General features: G+C 35.1%; 1 protein-coding gene across 1 annotated transcript; it reads left to right on the top strand.

The window, feature by feature from the left end:
* Window positions 1-3,024: 3,024 nt before the first annotated feature.
* Window positions 3,025-4,548, top strand: LOC140991228 (uncharacterized). The gene has a single exon (XM_073461168.1). The coding sequence runs from the start codon at window positions 3,229-3,231 to the stop codon at window positions 4,546-4,548; it is 1,320 nt and encodes a 439-aa protein (XP_073317269.1). The 5' UTR covers window positions 3,025-3,228.
* The last annotated feature ends 8,376 nt before the right edge of the window (window positions 4,549-12,924 follow it).

The raw sequence follows: 12,924 nt of genomic DNA, 5'->3' as shown, positions 1-12,924 counted from the left end.
ATATCCACCACTGTTATCTCCTTCATCTCCGCCACCTTATGAATATCAGTCTCCTCCTCCACCACCACCATCTTCATCACCTACATCACCTTTTGAAAACAAATCTCCTCTACCACCTTATAAAAATCAACATCTTCCTCCGCCACCACCACCTTCACCACCACTAAAACCACATAATGAAATCCAATATCCACCACCACCACCAACGCATTCACCTCCACCGCCTTATGAAGATCAACGGTCTTCATCGCCAACATCTCCATCACCTCCACCACCTTATGAAAACCAATCTCCATCACCACTATATCCTTCACCTCCACATTTTTATGAATATAAATCCCCTCTTCCAACACCACCATCATTATCACCTCTGCCACCTTCTGAAAACGAATTTCCCCAACCACAACTGTATGAAGAGCAATCTCCCTCACCACCACCACCAATGAAAAGCAATCTTCACCATCACCATCTTTTTCACCTCCACCATTGTTGTCACTTTGATTGTTGCACTCCCAAGAGCAGGTTGTCCACAAGTAGTATAATTCGGTGAGTCCGATATCGTATCCACAGGGAAGCTAAGGTAATTACAAGTCCACTACAATGTCTTTTTGTTTTGTTTTTGTTTTTGTTTCTTTTTAATTTTAATTGTTTGAATCTTTAATGGGTAAATTTTAATTGTTCAAATTTTAATTTAAGTAGTTGAGATTAAAGGATCCACTCTTGGTATTTTAATAAAGTTAACATTAACGAACGATATTGAAATCCACTTAAAAAATTGGTTCCAATATATTAAATAATCATATTTATATTATGTTATAAATTATTATCTTATAAGTATATAATATATACCAAAACTTATAAATGTGGTCAAGTATTTATTGTGCTATATATATTTGTAAACACTAAATCAAGGTTCCCACTTTAAATGGTTGGTAAAACCAAACAAACATTTAAATGGTACCAATAAATTAATACTATGATATATTCATATATAATAAATCAAGGAATCCAAGTTAAATGGTTGGTAAAACCAAACTAACATTTAAATGGTTCCAAGAATTTAATATTATAATATATTTATATATAATAAATCAAGGCATCCACTTTAAATGGTTGGTAATACCAAAATAACATTTAAATGGTTCCAAGAATTTAGTGTAACATATAGCAACAATAAATAAAAAATCCCACTTATAAGTAGGGTATAAAAATGCTTAAAGAAATAAATAATGATTAAATAATATAAAACATAGATTCTCACCTTTTAATAACCTTATTATCATGCCAAGAGTTTCACCTTATCATCTCAACTTTAGGAAATTAGCTATTCATTATTCAAAGTGTAAAACTTTGAATATGAAATTAACATGCTAATTGTATTTAAATGAAGAAATAAAGGAAAAATATAGAGAGAAATATTATGAACTCAAAGGTTTGTTCATAGAATGAGGGATATCTCAATACATTACAATGCACCCCTATTTATAGCCAAATTTGGGGAGACAACCACAAATAAAATATTATTTTTTTACACATAAGTCTTCATTGGTGTTCCAAGATATTATATTATATTACACATCACTTTTGAAAATCTTCTTCTCCGAATTTGCTTCTTCTCATAAAAAGAAACACGTGGATAATTGAGTTGTCTAGTTGTAGTATTTTTTTCAAACCATTTAACCAAGTAATTTGAGAGATATGGTCAAAATACTAAAGCATGGTAAAACTGCCACTCCTTTGGTAACTTTATTTGTTGCTTAATTTGATCCCAATTGTGAGAGGATTTTTATCTTATGCTTGTCAACAATATTGTAGATATTATAATCAAGTTTCTACAGGTCCAAGAATCATCTTAATCCCATTTTCAACGCCAAGTTTATTCTTGTTTTATTAAACCTGTAAAAAATAGTAAAAACTTGTAATTACACAACAACTTATATTTTATACAATTTATTATAAAACATATAATATTTAAACATTTAATAAAACAAAAACTATATAATTATATTATAAAACATTTAATTAATGTACAATTTTTATGTTTATCAACCATCTTATGAAAACCAAAATCTTCCACCATTATCATATTCATCACCTCCACAACCTTACGAAAATAATTCACTTCCACCACCATCGTCGTCACTGCCACCACCTTACGAAGATAATTATCCTCCACCACCATCGTCACGTTATGAAAACCAATCTCCACCACCACCAATTCTTTCACCTTCACCACTTTATGAAGATCAATCTTCTCTTCCACCACCACCATCTCCATCACCTTCTGAAAACGAATCTCCTCCACCACTACCTTATGAATATCAATCTAATATTCCACCACCATTATCACAACCACCACCTAATGTAAACCAATATTCACCACTATATCCTTCACCACCATCGTCTAATGAAGATCAATATCCTCCACCACCACCTCAATCTCCATCATCTTTAGAAAACGAATCTCTACCACCACCTAATGAAAAAAAATATCCACAACTATCAACTCCATCACCTTATGAAAACCAATCTACTTAACCATCATCTCTGTCACCTCCATCACCTTATGAATATCAATCTCTTACAGCAACATCATCGTCACCTCCATCACCTTATGAAAAACAATCTCCACCACCACCAACTACTTCACCTCCAAAACCTAATGAAGTTCAAACTCCTTTTCCACCACCATCTCATTCACCTTCACCGTCATATGAAGATCAATATTCTCTACCGCCACCACCATCTCAATCACATCTACCACCTTCTGAAAACGAATATCCTCCGTCACAATATTCATCATAGTCACCACCTTATGAAAACCAATCTCCACCACCAACTCCTTCATTTTCACCACCTTATGAAGTTCAATATCATCCTCCACCACCACCTCAATCTCCATCACCTCCACCACCTTCTGAAAATCTCTTCCACCATTAGCACCATCACCTAATGAAAACCAATATCCACCATCATTATCTTTATCACCTCCACTACCTTATGAAAACAAGTATCTTCCACCAACTTCTTCAACACTGTCACCACCTTATGAAGATCAATCTCCTCCACCAACATCGTTGTTATCTCCACATCTTTATGAAATTCAATCTCCATCCTCTCCAACTCCTTCACCTCCACCATCTTATGAAGTTCAATATCATTCTCCACCATCACCATCCCCATCACCTCAACCAACTTATATAAATGAAAATTTAACAACACCACCTTATGAAAAATCAATCTCTTACACTACCATCATCATCACCTTCACCACTTTATGAAAATCAATCTCAACCACCACCAACTCCTTCACCTCCACAACTTTATGAAGATCAATATCCTCCACTACCACCACCATCTTCATCACCTACACCACCTTCTGAAAACGAATCTCCTCCACCACCAACTTATAAAGATCAATCTCCCCCTCCAACACCACCACCACATAATGAAAACCAATCTCTTTCACCACCATATCCTAATGAATATCAAAATATTCCACCACAATTATTTTCATCACCTCCATCACTTAATGAAAACAAATATCCTCCAGCATCATTGTCGTCACTACCATCACCTTATGAAGATCAATATCTCCCATCATCACATTCACCACAACAATCATATCAATCCACTCCACCACTTTGTGAAAACCAATCTCCACCCCCAGCTCCACGATATCATTCACCTCCATTATCTAATGAAGATCAATCTCCTCAGCCATCATCACCATCACCTCCACCACTTTATGAAAATAAATCTCCAACACCATCATCTCCATCACCTCTACCACTTTCTGAAAATAAATCTCTACCACCAATTTATGAAGATCAATCTCCCACACACCCATTACCTAATGAAAACCAATCTCCACCACCACTATCTAATTCACCTCCAATGTCTTATGAAGATCAATATCCACCACCACCACCACCTCCACCACTTAATGAAAACCAATCTCCTTCATCACCATCGTCGTCGCCGCCACCGCCACCATATTATGAAGATCAATATCCTCCAATACCACCACCATTTCCTTTACCTCCATCACCTAATGCAAATGATTCTCCTTCACCATCGTCTTCACCATCACCAGTTTATGAAGATCAATCTCCCTCACAACCATCACCTCTAACTCTACCACCACTACCATCTCAACCACCTAATGAAAACCAATATATACTATCACCATCTCTTTCACCTCTATCGCCTCACAAAGATCAATCTCCTCCTCCTCCACCACCACCACCACCTTATGAAAGCAAATATGCTCTACCACCATTGTCGTTATCGCTATTGCCACCACCTTATGAATATAGATCTCCTCCACTACCACCAATATCTATTTCACCTCCACCATCTTATGAAGATCAATTTTTTCTACCACCACTACCATCTTCATCACCTCCATTACCTTCTGAAAACAAATCTTCTCCACTTTATCCTTTACCAACACTGCCTTATGAAGATCATTCTTCTTTACGACCACCACTTTATGAAAATAAATCTTTTCCACGACAATCGTCACCATCACCTTATGAAGATTAACCTCAACCACAATATCACATAGTTCCACCACCTTATAAAAATCAATCTCCGCCACCACCATATTTTTCATCTCCACTACATTATGAAAATCAATCTCTTCCACCACCATTTCAAACACCTCCACCACCTAATGAAAACAAATCTCCACCACCATCATATCCTACACCTCTACTACCTTACGAAGATCATTCTCCTCCACCACTATCATATTTATCACCTCCACCACGTTATGAAAATCAATCTCCTCCACAACCATCGTCGTCACCGATACTACCTTATAAAAATCAATCTCCACCACCACCACCATCTCCATCACCACCACCACTTTCTAAAACAATTCTCTTCAATCACAATCATCGTCACAACCACCACCTTATGAAGATCAATTTCTCCCGCCGCCACCATCAAAACCATCTCCAAAACCTCCACCACCTTATGAAAACCAATCTCCACTACCACCACCAACACCATCTTCATCACATCTACCACTTTTTATGAACAAATCTACTTTATCACCACCTATTGAAGATAAATCCCTCCTACCACGACTATATCAAACACCTCCACCACCTAATGAAAATAAATCTTGACCACTTTCTCTTTCACCACCAGCACCTTATGAAGATCCATCTTCTCTACCACCACTATCTCCATCACCTCTACCACCTTATGAAAATCAATCTACTCTACCAACACTTCTGTCACCACCACCACCTTATGAAGATCAATCACCTCCTCCACCACCACCATCTCCTCAACCACCACAATCATCTCATCAACCTCTATCATCTTATGAATACCAATCTCCTCCACCATTACCAATATCTCCATCATCTGCACCACCTTTTGGAAACGAATCTCCTCCAACACCATCACCTTCACCTTCACCAAAACTACATTATGAAAATCAATATTCTCCACCATCATTGTCGTCTCCTTCACCAACTTATGTACTGTCATTACCACCAAATTATGATGATCAATCTCCCACACCATCTCATTTACCATCACCACCACTTTCATCACCACGACCTTATGAATATCAATCTCCACTACCATCATCTCATTCACATCCACCACCATCAATTCGTGAATACCAATCTCCTCCACAACATACACAATCACCTACACCACCTCCACCACGTTTTGTATATCAATCCTCACACCCTATGTATCCAAGCCACCACCTCTATCTCGGTCACCCCCACATCTTTATATTTACAAGTCTCCACCACCTTCATCTGCATCGCCGCCACCTCCTCATGTGTACAAATCACCCCAATGACCATTGTCTTTAACCTCACCTTCTTATATTTCCAAGTCACCCCCACCATCTTATATCTATAAGTCTCCACCTCCTCCGTTTCGATCAACCCCGTCTCTTTTTATTTACAAGTCTCCACCACCTCCATCTAAATCACTGCCACCTCCTTATGTCTATAAATCTCTCATACCATTATCATTTCCTCCGCAACCTTACATCTATAAGTCTCCACCTCTGTCATCTCAATTAGCTCCACCTCCTTATATTTACAAATCTCCACCACCTTCATCCACATCGCCATAACCTCTTTACTTTTATAAATCAGCCCCACATCTTTATATTTCTAAATCAACTCCACCACCTTACATCTTTAAAAATCCATCTCCTACATTTCGATCACCCCCATCTCATTATATTTCCAAGTCACCCCCACCCCTTAACATCTATAAGTCTCCATCTCCTGCATTTCGATCACCCACATCTCTTTTCATTTACAAGTCACCACCACCTTCATCTAAATCACTGTCACCTCCTTATGCATATAAATATCCCCTACCATATTCATCGCCCCTGCTACCTTACATGTATAAGTCTCCATCTGCTGTATCTCGATCACTCCCACCTCATTATATTTACAAGTCTCAACCACCTTCATCTGTATCGACACCACCACTTTACGTTTACAAATCACCACCACCTCCTTATATTTCCAAGTCAACCCTACCACCTTATATCCATAAATCTTCACCCCCTCCATTTCAATCACCCTCGTCTTTTTATATTTACAAGTCTTCATCATCTCTAAATAAATCAAAGCCACCTTCTCATGTTTATAAATTACCCACACAACATTCATATTCACTCCCTCACCTTATCAATATAAATCACCACCACTACCATCACATTCCCATCCTCCTCTCCACATATAAAAATCGTCGTAACTGACACCTCCACCAAATTATTACTACAAATATCAACCTCCACCATTTCGTTATAAAAACTTCCCATTGTAATCTAATTTTGATTCGTCAACTTCACATATATTAATTTAGTCAATTTGTCCCATTCATATGTGTTGAACTCCTCATTGTTTTCATGTTGTCCCATACATCTGGGTCTTATAAAGATTTGACAAAAATATATTTTGGTGTCGAGATTTGTCATTTTCATGTTATTATCATATATTCACATTCAATGTTATATTATTTCATTTTTATTAATCTTTCACGTATATCGTGTAACATATTTAATTTTGTAATCATTCATATGTATATATGTTGGGAAATAAATGTGTACTTCTGCTTATAGTATATATTTAAAGGCGTACATATTTATTATGCATATCAGTTCAATTATATCTTTTATTGTGTTTTTATTCAATACTCGTGGAGCTACCCTTTGTATGTGTGTGTATTATCAACTCAAAAAACTCAATTATTTTAATTATTACTTTTTTGTTTTGTGGATTATATTATGAAATTTATGATTTTCTTGAGTAAATATTTTAAATTAAATGTAATGTTTGATTGGTATAATGTATATTTAAATTGATTTTATCAATATGACTAAATAAACTACATAAATAATAATTTCTCTACATATCTTCCTCAATTTTTTTTATTTGTTTTTCAATTCTTGGATTTTATTAGTTCATCCCTCACTATGAATAATAAAAAATTGTAATTCTTATTTAGAAAACGACATGATAAAAAATTAACAATAAGTAATTTTATATCATTTGTTAGATCCCATCGCTTCAAAAGTTACCAAAGATAGTCCTGGACTATCTTGGGTTTATCGTTGACGATCCCAAGATTAAGATCTCTAAGTGATAATTGAAGTCCTTCGGCCATTTTACCTCAAGCTCCCTTTCTACAACTTTTAATTGAAAAATAAGGTATAAGCTCACGCGAACACACACTAAAACACACACAAAAACGTGAAAAGCTAAGGTTTGGCCTCCAAATAGCCTCTTCCACTTCTACACACATACCTTAAATATTTTAGGGTGGTTTTTTCACAAGTTTTTGGCAAGAAAAACTTCTCGAAATCGTCATCTGTCCATCCTCTACATTCCCTTGCGTCGGTATTCGTTTATTCAAAAGTTTAAACACAAAGGCATGTTCTAAGCCTTTTTTTATGCATCAATCTTGTTTTAAACTGTTATTTGATGATAAATATGCATGAAAAATGTAACGCCCCAAAAATTTAAAAATCCACGCGAACCACATGCTCGAGTTCTTAAATTCCTCTGTCTTTTAAATAATTGTTTTAATTGCATAAATTAATTATGTTGTGCATATTTACATGTTTAAAATATACTTTTCTACATGGTTGTATTAAAATATATTTTTAAAGGTTATTCGAGTTGCGATCGAGGAACGGAGACCGAGAGCTGAAAAATAGAAAATGTTTTTATTGGTTAATTGTTTTTATTATTTAAATTAAGGGTGATGCTTTTTATTATTTTTGAAAATATGGGGTTTTGAGGTGATTTTATACGCCGGAAAATAATTTTTATTGGTGTTGATTTTTCAACAAAAATACGAACTTGTGGGCAGCCCGGCTAATAAATTCACAAACTTATTTTACTAAAATTATTTTTAATATTTTAATTTAGCACTAATGGGCCTAATTACCCTCCTTAGTGGGCCTAAGCCTTGTTAGTGATTTAATTAGTATATAATATACTAAACCACCCCATTAAACCCTTGAACCCCACGGAAAAAGCAATCAAATTCTCTCCAAACTCTTCTTTTATTCAAATACACGGCACACACCTCAAATTCAAGAAAAAGGTTTGGGAAAAAAACAAAGAAAGCATCGATATTGCTAGGAAAATTCAATCTGTCGTCTCCTCGTCGTCGTTCTTCGGTTCGTCAACGATTATTCGTGCGTTTAAAACGCAAAGGCACACCATATTCTCCTTTTTCTCATCATTCACACCATAGTTATTATTTAAATTCGTTTTGCATGAAAAACAAGCCACACATCATAATATTTTCGCGACGGTGCATACACATGTTTTGAACTCATGATTTTTTGTAATGCCCGAGATTTTGATTCTGTTAAGCTGAGATTCTTGATTTTGAATTGATGTGATTATAGACGGATCAGTTCAAGACCTGATTTAGGCCAAGCATATGACTTACACAAGTTTTGAACAGAACTATCGGCGCCCGAGCGGTAGTTTTTGACCGCCCGAGCGCCATGGTTCGACAAGTATATGTTTTGGGCAGAAGATGCGGCGCCCGACCGGTAATTTATAACCGCCCGAGCGCCAATGTGCGAGAAGGGACNTTTTAGTTTAGAAATTTGAAGTTTGTGAAAGATCCGTCCGTTAGATTTTGAATCCGACTTCAGTACCGTGTTCCTATCGACGCAGGCTACAACTGGACGTAAGTTTTATTACGTTTTAATATGATCGAAAATTATGGTATTGTCAGAAGCGGATATGATTCATATATGGTGTTTTTGATATAGTCGACATCGTATATTTGAAGTCAGATCGAAGAACAGATTGTTTATGTAATTGTTATGATTTTCGGAATTGATTTGATAAAGATTCGATATCAGGGTTGTATTGTTATTGATTATGGGTTGTACCGATATTGATTAGGAGTTCTGGTATTATATCTGTGATGTTGATATTGATGGGGTTATCGAGACTGTATTGTTATGCCGTCGAAACATCAGTAGATTGATATTAATCAGATTCACGATTGATTGAGATTGTATCATTGTATCGTTGATATTGATCAGATTGTGTTTTGATTTGAGTATTGATCAGAACAGGTTTTGAACTGAGTTATATACTGGTATTGTATCTATTCGATATTGTCATTGCCAGACTGGGTATGGACAGAGTTGAATTCGAGACTTCGTCTTCGTCGGATCGAGAAGATAAAGGTATAAATTAATGTTGAGTTGGGATTGCACAACTCGAGTGAGTTTTGACTCGAGTTTTCCCTAAATCACATACTTTATTTTATTGCATTGATATTTGCAATTAATGAATGGATTGATATGCTTGTTTTATTGATTTATAGATAGCATGTATTAAATGATTGGTCGTGTGACAGAAGGGCCGGATAGTGAGGAATCGTCATTGGCCCATTGCACTTTGTCACAGGATAGTGTATGGCGGAAGTGCCATAGTCTTTGACGGATAAGTCAGGACATCGGACGTTTGGTCATATCGAAGTGGATAGAATTGGAGTTGCTTCTATTACTGATGTTCGATATGGAAAGGGGCCAAAGTCCGTGAATAAGAACGTACTACCACCCCGTTCGGGAGTGTAGGTGGGGGTGTATGTTTTTATTCAGATCGGGATCCCTAGATTAGGACTGAGTCGAGTCTGAGTCTGAGAATCACGGAGAGTGATTCATTGCTTGATATTGAATTATGTTCCTGATTATGGTACATCTTTAGAATATGATTTATTATTGATATTGATTCATATTTAGGATTTCGATACATGCGATGAATATTTGATTCATGTTTCTGATTTTGATACATGTTATGAATGCATGTTATATGCTTTTATATTGTCTGTATGATTGCATGTATACATGGTTTATACTGGGAATGTAATTCTCACCGGAATTATCCGGCTGTTGTCTTGTTTGTATGTGTGCATGACAACAGGTGGGACAGGATCGGGATCAAGAAGAGAACGAGGCAGGACTAGTTAGCGTGGAGATCTGGGCTCAGAAGTAGATTAGGATTCAGCACTGATATGTCGTTGAACATAGTAAATGTATTTAGTACAGGATTTGTATTTTTATATTTATATGTACATTACGTTTCCGCATTGCATTTTAAAAAAAAAAATTTTCTGTCCCACATTACTTAATTGTGTATTTGATATTAATAACGATTAAGGAAATGAATTAGCGTCCGGATCCCCACATTTTTCATCCAATAACATGATTATTATGTTGTTAAAGGGGCTGCCATGTCTTAGGATGTTAAGGGGCACGATTCACACAAGTTTTAGAGTTCTAAGAACACACAAAAAACGCTGCAACATGAGTGGAACAAAGCTGGAAACCATAGGGCGTCAGGATGTTTGAGGGGCACGGTTTTGAGGGATTGGTTGCTTGGCTTGGGTTCGGCTGGGGCCAAGCCTGGGCTAGGGTCATGTATGAGTCAGGGAGAGAGTCCTAGCCACACTAGGACTCGAACACCAGGGCTGGGAAGGAGTCCCAATTCGTGAGTGCAAGAGAAATTGCACAGGTTGGCAGCTGGTGCAGGGGAGAAAGGGCTCGGCCTACGGGATTTGGGCCAGGCTAGGTTAGGTCCTCAGGGTCCTAGAAGGGTGCTATAGGGGTTGGTAATAAACATAAAAATTGTACATTAATTAAATATTTTATAATATAAATATATAGTTTTTATTTTATTAAATGTTTAAATATTATATGTTTTATAATAAATTGAATAAAATATAAGTTTTTGTGTAATTAAAAGTTTTTACTATTTTTTTACAGGTTCGATAAAACAAGAATAAACTTGGCGTTGCAAATGGGATTAAGATGATTCTTGGACCTGTAGAAAGTTGATTATAATATCTACAATATTGTTGACAAGCATGAGATAAAAATCCTCTCACAATTGAGATCAAATTAAGCAACAAATAAAGTTATCAAAGGAGTTATAGTTTTACCATGATCTAGTATTTTGACCATATCTCTCAAATTACTTGGTCAAATGGTTTGAAAAAAATACCACAACTAGACAATTCAATTATCCACATGTTTCTTTTTATGTGAAGAAGCAAATTCGGAGAAGAAAATTTTCAAAAGTGATGTGTAATATAATATAATATCTTGGAACACCAATGAAGACTTATGTGTAAAAAAATAATATTTTATTTGTGGTTGTCTCCCCAAATTTGGCTATTAATAGGGGTGCATTGTAATGTATTGGGATATCCCTCATTCTATGAACAAACCTTTGAGTTCATAATATTTCTCTCTATATTTTTCCTTTATTTCTTCATTTAAATACAATTAGCATGTTAATTTCATATTCAAAGTTTTACACTTTGAATAATGAATAGCTAACTTCCTAAAGTTGAGATGATAAGGTGAAACTCTTGGCATGATAATAAGGTTATTAAAAGGTAAGAATCTATGTTTTATATTATTTAATCATTATTTATTGTTTATGTTATATTTATTTCTTTAAGCATTTTTATACCCTACTTATAAGTGGGAGTTTTGATTTATTGTTGCTATATGTTACACTAAATTCTTGGAACCATTTAAATGTTAGTTTGGTATTACCAACCATTTAAAGTGGATGCCTTGATTTATTATATATAAATATATTATAATATTAAATTCTTGGAACCATTTAAATGTTAGTTTGGTTTTACCAACCATTTAACTTGGATTCCTTGATTTATTATATATGAATATATCATAGTATTAATTTATTGGTACCATTTAAATGTTTGTTTGGTTTTACCAACCATTTAAAGTGGGAACCTTGATTTAGTGTTTACAAATATATATAGCACAATAAATACTTGACCACATTTATAAGTTTTGGTATATATTATATACTTATAAGATAATAATTTATAACATAATATAAATATGATTATTTAATATATTGGAACCATTTTATTAAGTGGATTTCAATATTGTTCGTTAATGTTAACTTTATTAAAATACCAAGAGTGGATCCTTTAATCTCAACTACTTAAATTAAAATTTGAACAATTAAAATTTACCCATTAAAGATTCAAACAATTAAAATTAAAAAGAAACAAAAACAAAAACAAAACAAAAAAACATTGTAGTGGACTTGTAATTACCTTAGCTTCCCTGTGGATACGATATCGGACTCACCGAATTATACTACTTGTGGACAACCTGCTCTTGGGAGTGCAACAATCAAAGTGACAACAAGTTTTTGGCGCCGTCGCCGGGGAAGTATAAGTTAATTTCAAGTCTATTTAATTTTGTTTACAGTTCATTTTTTTTTTGAATTTTATTGCTTTTGTGTGTTTTTATTCTTTTGTATTTGCATTTGCATGAGCATTTGGTCACGTAGACTTAGTGGTCGACTCATTCGAAATAACCCTTTATTTTTACAAAACATG

Source organism: Primulina huaijiensis, chromosome 13 (genome assembly GCF_012295235.1).
Source record: "Primulina huaijiensis isolate GDHJ02 chromosome 13, ASM1229523v2, whole genome shotgun sequence".
In the NCBI taxonomy this organism is placed as follows: Eukaryota; Viridiplantae; Streptophyta; class Magnoliopsida; order Lamiales; family Gesneriaceae; genus Primulina; species Primulina huaijiensis.
The sequence above is the reverse complement of the archived record's forward strand: the minus strand, read 5'-3'. Positions and strand labels throughout refer to the sequence as shown.

Excerpts from the sequence above, each read along its gene's own strand:
- LOC140991228 (XM_073461168.1), top strand. The coding sequence starts at position 3,229 with ATGAAAAATCAATCTCTTACACTACCATCATCATCACCTTCACCACTT.